The following is a 15,039-nucleotide window of genomic DNA, read 5'->3' on the forward strand; positions in this document are numbered from 1 at the left end:
TGTAAATTATGTAAATAAATCTCGCTTAGTTTTAAAAATGTTGATTGTTTGATGCTATGATGTCTGATAGTTCAATCACACTCTCTACAGTTATGTTGAAGTCATATTTCACTGGTCTGCTTCCAAGCCACAACCCTCACAATATAGATACACCACAATTGATTGTTGGTGTTTACACCATGCTCAGGAATGCTAATTTCACGCAATGGCGTACACTTCCATGTGTGAAGGAAACTGGAGTAAACTTCTGGTGTTTGCCAGGTAACTGTGGATCTTTTTTTTACCACGTTTTATGCCCACATTTTCACCCGCTGAGCTAACAAAATGTATGTGCCATATTTGTGGAAGAACTGCAATAAACTTCACGTAAGACTGCACAAAAGCCACCATAAGTGATCTTTAAAACGTACTGGCACCAGAGAATCTGGAACATTTGCTGTCCAAAATTGTGTAACATCTTTGAGTAGCTTTAAGAAACTGGTAGCGTTATGTAAATGAAAACTTCTTTATTATGGCGTTAAACATCAATGAAATAAATAAATTGGTGGTATAATTTTAGGAGGATAACAAATTGCCTATGTATATCAATTTATCTGTTTATTAGCTGGCAACGTAATTTTGATCTCCACTCAAAGACAGGTTTGAAGATAGCTAACGTCAGAGAACATCATACGAGTGTTGTGCGAGTAGCCTAATCAAAGATTTTTTGTTGTTGTTGTTGTTGATCCGCCTGAGCAATAGGCCTACAAATACCACTTTCTATAGTGTTTAACTATAGTGTTCTCGATAATCGACATACAGGCAAAAAAATACTACCGTTATCAGTAATTTACTGAAGTTTTTAGAAACCAGGCTCAGGTCTAGTGTGACCTTTCACAGTGTGTACATGCCAAGATAAAGTAAGATGATCTCCTGCCATTGTTGAGATCTGCTCGCAGTGATATTAGCCGGCAACATGTGTTAAATAAGGACCCAATTTATGCTGACTGAATTTTGGATTATGCAGAAGTTCTAGAATCTAGGCGTCAACCAAAATGGACGACACCAGTCAACTATCCGTAGGACAGTTCCCAAAACAATGTTCCACACAGGCCACCAAAGAACTATAATGGTGCATTAAGTGCGAAATTAAAACGGATTCATACGAGGAGAAGCGGTCAACACTTTTTGATTGCTGGTTATGCTGGAAAGACCTAGAATGTTCCAGGCGACTGAATAAAATCAGTATCCAAATCGTGTACGATTCTGATTTATGCGTTATCGGTAATCGCAGCTGGTATCTCACTTGCGCTTTGATTGCAACTGTTCATATATCCAACGCGGTGATTTAATCCTGCACGACAAATATACAGCCCATATCCCCGAGTTAAGCGAAGCTAGAGACAGTTATGAAGTACAGTGCCTGTCCATATTTACTTAGGGGAAAGTGGGGCAAAATGGGACACTTAACTTCATGTACTTGTGTGTAGCTAAATTATAAAGCTGGTGTGTAAAAACAGAGGGTTTGCGATGAAGGGTTTTAATATCTGTAATTTTTTAATCATTTTTGGTTTGTATACGCGGACTATTCCAACAGAAAATAAAAATACTTTCTGTTCGGTATGTCCCATATTGCCCCACTGGGTGGGGCAAAATGGACCCACATGTCCCATTTTACCCCAACGTACATGAATTGAAGGAAGCAATAAGTGTTTCAACACAACAAACAAATTTTGGTAGTTGTAGGCCTATGTATTGCCACCTCAAACAAAACACACCGTTCAAGATGATACAGTATTGTTTACAGTTTCATTGGTTAGTTACACAGTTCGCAAATAAAAGCATCATCGTCATCATCTATGCCAGCGCAAGTTGGGTGTGCCCACAGTAAACATGTTGTACACTGGATCATTCCATCGGTGCCTTTGCTCCACAGTTCAGAACAATAGATACATTCTGTATCGGCTTCATCAGTTTCGAGCGAAGGGTGCGTTACATCTGCAGCTTCAGGGGTTTTGGCAACTTTAGACACAATCACTGATTTTGGAAGGTGGTTTCGTGTAGGCCTATGCTTTCCTTTACCTTGGGTTGATGTTTGTGCTTTGCGGACGACTTCATGTCGTGAACTAGATGTTGCCCTGAGAGGCTGTACTTTATCACCAAGAAGTGAGGATTTGTACGGGCTGCTGGTGAGAATAGCTGCCTTGCCACGGCGGACATTTGACTTCCGAGTTTGCCTGACGGTGACTCTGGGTGGGGGTGAAATGTCAAATGGTGACATGTAGCCTGGCGGAACTGAATTACCTTCCGAGGACTTACTGGTGGAAGACGACACAGGCGTAGACAGTGGCGGAGAAATAGAACAGGTTGGATTTTCGGACTTTCGGTTTCTGAAGCTTCCGGGATCGTGGGTAGTAGACATGTAAAATAGTCTCCTCGGCATGTATGCCAGATGTTGACGGCTGCGGCTCAACCAAAGCTTCCTGGATTGCGCTCACGCCTGAAACGGACTCCCCTTGTCTGTCAGATGTTGGCTCATCAACAATTGCATCTGTTTGGATGCCATGATCATCTAAATGAATCAATGGGTTGACCGTTTGGGAGTTTGGATTTGGAACATCTGTAGGTTCTGCGGCAGCAAACTCGTGTGGTTGGAAAATATCCAACCACAGCTGTGACTGCTTTGACATAGGCTCGGCCAAAGAGATCAGCAAGTTGGAAGGTGGTAATCACTCGACCGGGGTTGTTTCGCAGCCATTTCTCTAACTCCTGGTCGTAATAGGTTGATAGTGGCTTCATGAAACTCACATCTAATGGTTGCATTTTATGGGAGCAGTGTGGTGGTACACATAGTATTTCCACGCCATTCTCTATGGCCAAATCAATCACTTGTATGTTTCTAGTGTGAGTTGCATGTCCATCCAGAATGAGTAGAACTCGGTTGTCTTTGGAAGCGCCAGAAGCTCAAATAAAGTGCTGGAACCATGTTGTGAATATATCCTTTGTTTGAAGAACTTACCTAAATATAGTTAGGTTGATGTAGGGTGTAAAGCATCCTTATAAATCCCAAATAAACGTTAAGTATTATAACTTTAATAAAGCCTCGAACTAGTTTGAGTTATACTGTAAAATAATGCAGATTATTATATGGGGCAAAACGGGACACAGTGTGGGGCAAAATGGTCCACATGTCCCATTTTGCCCCATTCCAGTGTGTCCCATTTTGCCCCCAACTGTTAAAATTGAATCATCGCCATCACGGGCTAAAACTCGTTGCTGAGTTCACATTATTTACTTGTTTGTGGGAGCTAATTATGCAAAGTTTCAAATGGATATGTTTAAGGTAGTATTTCTTAGGATAAGTTATGCTCATACCGAGCTTAAAAACATGCTTACCTTAGATCAAACGGGTCAAAATTCATAAACTCCCGCTAAAATGACTTCATGTCCACGTGAGCTTTTAATGACGACCTTGTTGTTGTAAATCGGCCTCGTTCTGATTCTGGACGCGACATCATAGGTGACAGCACCAGTATTATGCGTTTCTGAGAACTGTCCCATTTTGCCCCGAGGGTCCATTTTGCCCCACTTTCCCCTACAGTAGAATTATACTCATTGTAAAACTGAAGAAACTAGTAAAATGAAGGCATTTGAGGGAATAATCTTGACACCAATTTTCGCAGTAATAACTTGTGACGTTGGTTGAAATCGTCACATGATATACAGTATCTGGACTTGACATTCTAAGATATGATTAATTAAAGCACACTCCTTATGTAATATATTTTGGTGATACCTTTTGCTTTCCGTGACCTTAGTGATACGACACAAGAAGTGTAAGAAATAAAAACATCGGTACAAGAGTCCTTACACATCACTGATAAATCATTCCAAACACATTCCAAAGCACGAATAATCAGTTAAATGGAGCATCTTTGGACTCTGTCTTATAAAGTAATATAGTAGGCAAAGTTGGTTGTATCCGACATTGAAGTACGAGCGTTGTCTAGCAGTTGAAGTTAGGTGCCTTTCATTCGTTCAAACAGAAAGGTCCAGGTTTAAAGCCGGCCGTAACAGGTAATTTTTTACGTTCCCCAGATCTGGTGACCATAAGCAGTCGACGATGATTGTGTGACTGTTGGTCATTGGGCAGTTTAACGTTTTGTCAATGCCGTGTGCATTTCTTTACCTCAGTTCGTTACCTCAGAAACTTGTCAAAGGCTAGTGGCTCACCGAACACACTTCCAAGGAGAGCTTCCGTGGTATAAGTGAAAACATTCTTGAGTACGGTGTTAAAGAACACTCAAGCAAACAAACAACAATCATAACAGCTCATGGTAAGGAAATATGTTACCGTGATAGTTACAGTCAGCAGTAACTTTGTAGAAGTGGCACCATCTATAGGCCTACATTGATATATATATATATATATATATATATATATATATATATATATATATATATATTAACGATATACTATTAGGACTAAAGCAGCCGGAGCATGAAGGCGCGCACTGGTGCCTATAGCGGTAATAAGATTATTTTGCAATTGGATAATTCCATTGAACCATTATCCAATATCAGATATATTTACCAAATAGAGACAAAGTCATTGGTTTTCATTTTAGACAATAAAAATATTTAATTTAGTATGGCTCCATATTCACACATGACAATTAATGAACAAAAATATTCCCAAACTGTACATACACATTCATGCAACAGGCAGGTGCGCGTCATATCCAAGGAGCACACAAAGTCATCGCAGATCGATTTGCGTTCCATTTGCAAGTTTGGTGCAAGTCAGCCACCTCGGCTAACAGACAATAGTTTACAGTATATATAAATAAGTTAGAAGAGTTTATTTAGAAATCGAGAGGGGCGTTGGATTGGTAGGGCTCAAAGTTGCACTGGTATGACGAACAGCCGCAGTTAATCGGGACAAAGGCGGAATGTACACGGATTTCTGGTCTAGCTAGGTTTCCACAGATCACGTACCAGGCTGTTTCCAAGTAATCGCTGGGCTCACAATAAAACTTCTGCATGAAGGGGAAAGGATTGCTTAGTCCTCTCACGAAAGGCCTGTAAAAAAAGAGTATAACATATTAAACATCATTTAGAACTTCTACTCTGGTTTGATATCAGATAGGTATTTATCTTTAGTCTATATCCAGTTTGAGAGTTATGTTCAGCTGGTCAGTTAAAGTACCGGATTTCTAAAGGATGTATACTGTTTGATGACCTGATTATGACATGTTTTATGATCTCTAGCTACATGCCTCAAGATAACGAAGAATCTTTACCAAAAGCTATATTTGGAGTTTGTATATAATGAGATAATGAGACGCTTATTATACGGAAGTTATAGATGCAATTAGAGTGTACTTACGAGGCACATTCGAACATTTGGACTTCCTGTGGCAGAATAGTGTAGCACTCTGTACCTTGGTTGATAACTGAGATGATCCGTTTTTCCTGTGCTGAGCACATTTCGGTTACGACAGTATCAGATAAGTATACCATTTCAGGGGCTTGTCTGCAAATATACAAGTTATCATTATGAAATATAAATCTATACTAAACTCATAACATCGTCAGTATCAAGTTTTTATTATATGAAGAAATAAGCGGTGGACTATGTAATAAATGAATCACTAAATAAACCTAGAGACCACACTCGTTTCCTATACCATAATTTCCTTAAAGAAAACTTTATGAAATGGGATGATTCTATCATGTCGTTACATTTGAAATTTTACTCACCTTTTGGTTCGGTTCCGGGCAGCAGACAATGTCTTCATCTGACTAGCCTGAATTTTCCTAGAATTGTCCATTAGAACCTTGGCAGCTTGCGCCTCCGGGCTTCTCTTGTTAGAAGCGCGCTTCATGGCCATATTCAAAATGGCACTGAAATGTGAAAGATATTAAGCGAAAGTTATAGCATGGCAATTATTGGGACCTTGTGCGTATATGAAACATTTTAGAAAGATATAAACATTGTGGAATGCTTTGGCTTTCAGTTGTCACAACGTCGGCAAATAATTTGCTACACTATATAAATACCATACAACGGTCATGTGTTGTGTTGGAACAAAATCGTGTATGTATGCATTATTCCGTACTGATGGTTATACTGTACATAAACACTTACCTAGGAACGCTGGAGGATCTCCTACCGGGTATCGAAGTCTTTTTGATAGAAGGATCTCTGTATGGTTCAATCCTCGCCAGATTACATGGGTATGGGGAGAAGTTAAAACCCCCTGCAAACCTCTGTTTAGCAGCGGCGAGAGCTTTAGGGTCTATCGCTGGTCTTGATGGAAGACTTTTCCCGAATGATCCAGGTCGAACATTAACCACGTTTGGCCGGAAGTTACAGGAGCCGAACTCGACTGCGAGTCCAAGAAACAGGATAGCAACGCATGCTGTGCTCTGAAAGAGAATAAACAGTTTGTGGTCAGCATTGTCAACACGCCCACGGATGAAAGTTTTGAAAACATCTCGATTTGACAGGATTCTTATAAACAGGCGCCAGTGAATGTCTCCTGTTCAGTTTATGAAAGGTAAAAATCCTCAGTGTATATATTCAGAGTATGAACATCAAAACATTCATCACTTGGCAAATATTAAATACGCCTTACCAGTGAAGCCATTTTGTTGTTCTGGTCGTCAGTGTATATCTGGGTAGGGATGAAAACTTCCCTTTTATACAGTTTATCTCGCAGAGGGGAGGAGCCAGCATTGGTAGGGTTGGCTGAGCGGCCAATTATGACCGTGGGCCAATGGATTGGATCCTGGCTGCTGAATGGCGGACGAAAACCTCGATTCAGCCAAACCCAGTCAGCATATCGTCTTCGTTTGGCCTTAGGCGATAGACACAACCCGATAAAAACTGAATTAAAGAAGAAAAAAAAGTTCTGCCTTTGTAAGCGTTCCCTTTTTAAATCGCATCAGGATGTGGGCCTATTTCTTACTGGCTGTATGTATGACGTTATACGTTATATGTTTTTTTATTTTCCCCGACCTACTTTTCTTCCCTAATCACAAGCAAATCCACTACACAGACATCTACAGATAGATTAAATTTCTTAAAAACAGTTCATTTAAAACAGTACTTAAAATGACATGAGTTGAAAGGTTGGGGGAAGGGAGGAACTATTCATATGGTAGATATATCGACATTTGTGGAATATATAATCTTTAGTAGCGTACGTAGATTCTATATAGGCCCAATTAAGTTTCTTTCCGCAAGAATTTTGAATTTTCTCTCAACTATTGAGACAAAGGATACGGACATGGTTGACCCCTTTTCATTTGATCGTTGAGCTGTTGATCTAACAAACAATAGTAAGACATTATGTGTGCATGAATCCCAAGTACACCAGTGTAATTAGAACGTCACAGGCATATATTCGAAAATAATTCTTGAACATAATAACTGAAGATTATACAAAAACATTGGTGCGTATAATGAAGGGAAATTATATGGCAGGTATATTACGTAGCGAGGGTAAATTTAGTCTTGACATATAGCAAAATGAAAATACTTTTATCTAGAACACATGAAACAGCACAAAAATCATTAATGTAACGCATGAGCAGTCAACCATGAATTGTCTAGCTTTACTCCTGATGACGTTTGCTAGAACCGATAAACGTCATCGCCAGAAGAAAGATATTCTAGATTTGACTCAAATCAGCAATTGCTTTTTTTTTTTAAACTGATCAGCAGAAAACTGCTAGATGCTGACGTATCAAAAACTTATCGGTCAGCATGCGCTGAACACGTCTTTTACCCACATGAGCAAATGTATCTAGCACACCCCACGCCTCGAGCAACATTGCCTTGCAAAATATATTTGTCTAGATCATTTCTCGCTGAGAAAGTGCAAAGGAAAATGCTGTTTTGCAACGCAACAAAAATTATAGAATTATTAAACAATATTCTACTGTCACATTAAGTTTTTAAATTTTCAAAACATTATCTCTATTTTACCGTTTTGCTATAAGTCTTATGTAGTGCTCCGCTAAACTGATCAAAGATCTCATAATAAAACACAATAAAACAGCCAACATTTAACGCTAATTCATTTCAATATCATTATATTCTGAAATATAATATTAAGAAAAGTTGAATAGGCTAAACAATTGTGCATAACTTTATGAGTCTGTCTTGCATTTATTGTGTGAAATATCACGATGTTAATAAATAATCTGGAATGTGTTGTGTGAATATCGATTTGGAACGTCTTTTTATGAGATTTGAATTACGAACAATAAACAAATAGTTTAATCCAAAAGTGTACATATTGTGTTATTCTTTCTATAAAACTTATTGAAAAATACATTGCTCTTCCCTTGCCCTCCACCATGTATAACGTCACGACTATTATCGACATTTATGCAGTGCTTTATTAATCCCGATTGTATTTCTTTATGGAATGGCTACTAAATAATTTCTGTTAAAGTATATTATGGAAACAAATTTTACAGAAATCTGAAGCTGTATGTATATATGTATGCTAGGGGTTTTACGACATACTCGGTGTGTGCATGTACTGTGTCTTCCTGTGGCAGGGTGAGTCCAAGCCATCAATGCGCTGTCATCACTGAAGTATCATGCCGACACCAGATATGAGAACCCACCCAGTCACATTACACTGACAACAGGCCAACTTGTCCAGCATGTTTCCTTGTTCTTGCCTCTCTATGAAGGGCAAAAAGCGAGGCAGCAAGAATTACCATTTTTAAAGTCTTCTGTATGACCCGACTGGGGTTTGATCCCAGGTCTCTCCATTCTGAGACGGATAGTCTAACCACTAGTCCACTGAAGCGGTCAAAACTTAAACCGAGTGCCAATGAAGGTGATACTGAATAAAATTAGACTAAACAACAAATAAAATCATTTTACATTTCATCAGACATGAAAATAAATTTCACATCACGATAAACAACTTAATTTTTTTTAAAAATTACTATGTTGAAAATTATAAAATGTTATAGAGAAATATAATCGCATCCTAAATGATCAATAAAGATGGCCACGTCTTATCCTTATATATGTATAGTTCCTTAGATCTGAGATCTGTTTCATTCTTCCCACCTTAACTTTCAGAAATACTTAGGCCTAATGAGGATGGTAAGCAGGGAACAACCAACCGAGTTCTGAGCTAATAGTTCCTATATACGAGTAATGCCATATAACTGTAGAACTTACACCAAGGAATATACCATGCAAGGTAGAATATCACGAAATCCTCTGAAATAAACTATAGAATTTATGAAAAGTATATACAGAGGATAATTTTCAATACACTCTAAATAACTTATATCACTACTTATAACAATGAATGAAAAATGGAACCCCAGTTCTGCGAGTAAAGCATTAACAGCGTTTCAAAAGCAAAGCCTGAAAGATCGAAAAATGCATATAGTTTCAAACTATTGCATGTAATCGTATGAAACATTTGTGTATAAGGGAAATGAAAAGGCACAGTTTAACGATGATTATACATGACATATATGTCAGTATTTACATGGCTGTTTTTGTTGTTGTTGTTGTTGTCAATCCGAACACGTTTTAAACCATAACCTCAAGCATATAGAATAGTAAGGAAATTAATATCAAGGTCTAGACCGATAACATGAAGCCGTTTATGACTTTATGAAGTCAGAATATAAATTCTCTTTGCGATGCTTGGTTTTTGGAACTGGAAATGGAAATTCGGACACGTTTATCTCAAGACAACATTGATGAGGCGGACACAGTTTTAATTTTAACAGGAATGGTTTTGTGGAATCAGCCCCTGAACCACAGTCTACTAAGCGATGGTAGGCGAAGTAACTGCCACGAGAACGTGTGTGTATCAATAACAATTGTGGTCGTCATATATAGTGTCAATCAACTTCACCTATACGATCGTCTTTCGAAGCACAGAATTTTAGATAATATTTCTACAGATTTTGGTTTGATTGTTATTTAGCATCGTACTCAGGCGTTTTTTCAATTATACAATGGCGGTCTTTATATATAGATGGAAGAAACCGGAATGTCCTGGGTAAAACATCGTCCTTTGCCAGGTTATATACTGTCGGACTTCTTCGCATGTAACGGACAGATATGCACCCTATGTATTGGTTCGGGAATTTAGAAGCTCTGTAATGAATTCTATAGTTATTTTCGCCCGACTGTCAAGTACAGATATTTCTTCAACAGTAATTGTTGTAGGGTTACTTGACAGTCGGTCCAAAACCTGGTTTGTCTCGACAACCACAGATTTTCGATGAAAAACAAATCGATTTATAGCATCCGAATACAGCTGTCAATTTACCAAGTTGAAAGCTGGATACAACACAGCAGTATGTCGGTAACTTTACTTTTTTATAGTTTTACACCGCCAAATGATTCTAGGCATTCCTTCTACCATGCGTTTTTTACATTTTACTTTAGACACTTGCATGGTCTTCAAAACAAACGTTATTCTGCACAAATGGCCGCATGAGAGTCGTCGATCGCTTATTGTCACAGAGGCACCAGAACCAGTGACACTGATGAAAAATATGGTGGCATGTTCAAGACGAAGTAATATAATATAATAATGTAACATTATTGACGAACGATTCCATGAATGAATAGTTTCAGCTAGATGAGAAATATTTCAGCCGCACACCGTGGTGACGATTACAACGAAGAGTATAAATAGATAAAAAGATATTCCGGAATTTAAAGAAATTAAACATATACTGTATGCTACAGTAATAATACTGAAGACAAACAAAATGTTCTCCAAAGAGAAGCAATCTTCCTGTATATTATGCCAAATATTATGTAGAAACATATTTAACTCAATCTAGAGAATATGTATAGATAAGTGTGGTCTCCAAAAAAATCATTTTTGGATAGTTAAATCACTAATTTATATGTATTCATTGCATTTGTATAAATGGAACATTGCCGTACTGTTGAAATAGGACTTATTTGAAACATCTAGAAATGACTCGATAATGTGGGAGCTAGAATCACACAAAATTTTATTTTTTTCAAATGAATAATTTGTGATGAGTATATGAATGTGTGTGTGCGTATATTTTGCCAAATGTTCTAGCTCTAGTCTTGCCCGAGGTAATGGCTGACATGATTAAAAAAGAGATTGTTTCGCATGATCATTGGACAACTGCAGTATATCGTAACCCCTATGCGGGCCATTGAGTAAACTCACTGGTCACGCCCGTGTGATTTCCACGGTGACGATAAGCTGAACCTACTGGCTGCTGAAATCTTCACGTCACATGATAGAGCCAGTTCTGCTGACTTTCTGAAATGCTGTGTCCTCAGTATTTCTCCTCTTCGTATACACATGCATGATAGCTCATGATAAAAAAAAATGTGAAATTCGTTCCACTTCATGCTCGAGCCCCACGGCAGCATTTTTTTACGTGGCTACCTCTCATTTGTGTTTCTCGGTGAATGGTTGTCACTCACATCGTATGACTCCACCCACTCCGCCGTCTTCCTACAAATAGCCGAAGCTGTGCATCCAAACACCATATCAAACTATAGGAGCTGTTCAAAAGAGATCACTACTTGAAATCACGGTATGTATGAGAATTTTACCAAGCCATCAAGCGTTTTCATTTCATCCTGTTTCAAATCAGACTGCAAATCCACCAAAAGTCTGTCCCTGTTACTACAGGTTCAAGTAGCTTCTTAAGCTTAATACTTATGTTAGACTACTAATTGTGAAGTGCTTAAATCATATACGTTTTTTTTTAATGCTTTGATCCAATATATGAACGTTGTGAACGATCTTCAGATTTAATACCTTACACATGATTTATGATTTTCAGATGGGATATTTACATGTTGTGCTTCTCCTGGGAGTCCACCTGTGTGTGAGTTATGCTGAAGTTATGACATACTGTGATCTAAGCCAACCTGAATCAAGAGAGAATCCCAATATTGTCCTGGACACTGTCGAAAATCAAGCCAGATTCGCATACCCTAGGTAGGGATCGACAGCCCTTAGCTCTGCAGGAAGCGTTGTAACTATGCATTTGACAACTTATTGGCATCTAATTTCATTTTTAAGATGCTGTTGCAGAACTTCTGTAGCAGAAAAGCTATGTTTTGCTTTATATTTATATCATAATCTAAACTGAATCAGCAAAAAGTGTCTGTATTTATATACTATCATACTAGCATGACCATCATACTGACCCTTATTTGTTATGACAGGTTTCCTCGTTTTCATACACATTTAATTATGTCCTATATGAGACGAAATGCTGATGATCAGTTCATACAAATATGACATTATGTGATTTTTCCTCACACAGAGAACAAATTCAAGATGCCCTCGCCAGAGATTCTGCTGCACGTGACTTTGTTCGAAGCCTGGGAATTATCGCCAACGCATCTCATCGAGCCCATCCCGGACAAAACCCCTCAAGAATTCCCGCCCAAACCAGGTAAGTCTTCCTCCGAAATACTATACCTGATGTATTTTTTAGTTTAAATTAGATATTAAATAACTAAATCACAGCAGCATGAGTTAAAGAGTATCTGTAAATTTTAACTGTTCAAATCTTAGCTGTGACGTTGACCCTACATGAATAGTTCATGTAGGCTTACGGTATATCATATCAACGGTTCAGCTTCTACAAACTTAACTAGTTAGCGCATTTAACCACACACGGTGTTTCCGTATTTTCAGAATTTCGTCATCTGAATAGAGTTGTGAAATTACCTTCATTCATACTAGCTCCAGATATAAACTCCTTATCTAGATTAGTAAAAAAACCAATAACACCGGAACTATAGTTAGTGAAATCAAAGCATTTGGAATTCAAAAATCAAAACCGGCGATGACAAGACATTCCAGTTGTCAACTACTGGAACTCAAAATCTTTCATAAACCTTTCCGTTTTTTACGTTTTGGTAATCATTCGAGATAAGGAACTTATCTACAAGACTTGTGGTATAAGCAAAAGGTCTACGTTTCTATTTTAGAATAATAAGAGTCAGTCCAACGTTTTTAGTATCCACTCAGGTCTTACTTGTAAGGCTGAAAACGATATTCTAAGCATACCAGTTGATTTAATATGAAACCAGTTTCTGAGGTTGCATATCACTCTCCTTACTAACAGGCCACCTGGCAGAAAATACGATGCCCCAATGGTACACAAGCCTATGTGTGAATCGTTCGAGACATTCGCCATTGGCATGTTCCGAGAGGACGGTGCCTTTTGCCGCATAATTGAGGGCCAAGAAGTGCCCTACACCCAGTGCTCCAAGTAAGTACTGAACTCGATTCATCACGCTTTCTGACAAACATATCTAGCCTAGCTTAATTTCAAGACTAGCTTATTTTCAAGACAAGTATTGATTCCTTTGAGACTCATCCTGCAGTGAAGGATTAGGTATACATGCAAATGAAGTGTTATCTTCTTTTATATTTTGTCATGTATGTATTGAATCACACACTCGCCCCACGGCTATGATTTAATGACATCAATTGTTAATTTGTTTAAACCTGCAAGTGGTCACCTATTCGCAGATAGTGAACACTTTCCTTAATCATCAAAAGGTTTGCCTAATCGGTACCGATAAACACGTGTTTGTCCATGCTACCCGTGGTAGCCTAAATCTGTATGTGCACACAGATAGTGAGATGTATGGAAACTAATTGTTATTTCATCTCCTTTCCTTTACAGTGCGGAATGTGATAAGGAAAACGGCTTCCCCTACTACGAGAAGTACTACTGTTCCGCAGAATCTTTCGTCATGAACACAGCTATGGTCTTTTGTTACGCGATTGATGGCTCAGATCAAGTGGCTCCTGATATGACGATGATGAGCTTCGACACCCCTGTTCAGTGCACATGCCGAAAATTCAGCTGCAACTTGGATGGGATGATGAAGTAAATTGATGCTTGTCGTTTCTCCAAGATGTTACTAATTTATTTCCATAAATGCCAGAAGTGGAAGATTCCAGACACTGTTTTCCGAAGACTTTTATTTATTTAATCGGCCATTTTGAATCGGAAGGAAGGAGGCGCAATACTGCATGGATGACGCAAAAATACATATGTTTATAGATCTCGGTCCATGTGAAAGATTTAAAGAATGTATGCTGTGATGATTTATGTCATCCGAGAAAGCACGCCTACTGCTTTCAATGTTCCAATGTATATACATTGTTATATTAAAAGTTTTGATATCAATGTATAAATCTCTCATCTTGTATTTTGGCTATATATTGTTTTGTTTATAGTTTCCATGTAATTCAGGGAAACGAATGCGCCCGAATAAATGTGGATGTCACGTAAATGTGGATGTCACATACATATGACCAGTATGTCTATATCCATTTAGCCAAGAACGTACTGGGACGTGGGAATGTCTTCCAGCACCTTGCGGATGGTCGTGGGTTTCCTCTGGGCTCTGCCCAGTTTCATCCCACCATAATATTGGCCGCTGTCGTATAAGTGAAATATTCTTGAGAGCGGCGTAAAACAGTAATCGAATAAATAAATAAATAAATAACGTACTGACATATACATTCTATCTTTTTTATTATAATTTGTTAATGTAAACTGAGTGAAGTCTTCCACTCGATGTACTTTGTAAAATTATTTTCGGATACAAGTAATGTAGGCCTATTAATCAATCGATGTTCGAGATACAGATCGTATCCGAGATACAGGTCGGCAAAGGACAGTTTATAACTTTGGACTTGTTTTTCTGCCAAGTGACTACGGTCAGACCAAGTCACTCTCATGTTTATAAAAACTCCAGAGAGCCCTTCTTTGCTTGAACAGCTTGAAAATACAGACCTCAATCAAAATTATTACGTGGTTGGAGAATGGAAAATAGCTAAGGTACATTCTGCCAATCCATCCACTCTGTTTTCTTGGCAATGTGGGATCATTTGGAATTTAAAAAGACCTACAGCCATTGATTTACACGGACATTGAATCCGAGCCATCCTTGAACGGACATCGGCAATGTATATACCTTTTTTTTTGGGGGGGGGGGGCAAAAAAACTGTACAATTGTGT

The 15,039-nt window shown here is 38.3% G+C and overlaps 1 protein-coding gene across 1 annotated transcript; it reads right to left on the reverse strand.

Annotated features, from left to right (window-relative positions):
* Positions 1–4,637: 4,637 nt before the first annotated feature.
* LOC135471950 (uncharacterized) lies at positions 4,638–6,640 on the reverse strand. The gene is made up of 5 exons (XM_064751416.1): positions 6,621–6,640; positions 6,131–6,411; positions 5,743–5,886; positions 5,369–5,515; positions 4,638–5,061 (listed from the first exon to the last, which is right to left on the reverse strand). The coding sequence occupies exons 1-5, from the start codon at positions 6,630–6,632 to the stop codon at positions 4,845–4,847; spliced, it is 801 nt and encodes a 266-aa protein (XP_064607486.1). The 5' UTR covers positions 6,633–6,640; the 3' UTR covers positions 4,638–4,844.
* Between the last annotated feature and the right edge of the window lie 8,399 nt (positions 6,641–15,039).

The sequence above is a fragment of the Liolophura sinensis genome, chromosome 7, assembly GCF_032854445.1.
Source record: "Liolophura sinensis isolate JHLJ2023 chromosome 7, CUHK_Ljap_v2, whole genome shotgun sequence".
Classification (NCBI taxonomy): Eukaryota; Metazoa; Mollusca; class Polyplacophora; order Chitonida; family Chitonidae; genus Liolophura; species Liolophura sinensis.

Excerpts from the sequence above, each read along its gene's own strand:
- LOC135471950 (XM_064751416.1), bottom strand. Across the intron at positions 5,887-6,130 it reads AGATCCTCCAGCGTTCCTAG|TGCCATTTTGAATATGGCCA; the intron begins GTAAGTGTTTAT and ends TTCACATTTCAG. Across the intron at positions 5,516-5,742 it reads GCCCGGAACCGAACCAAAAG|ACAAGCCCCTGAAATGGTAT; the intron begins GTGAGTAAAATT and ends GTATATTTGCAG.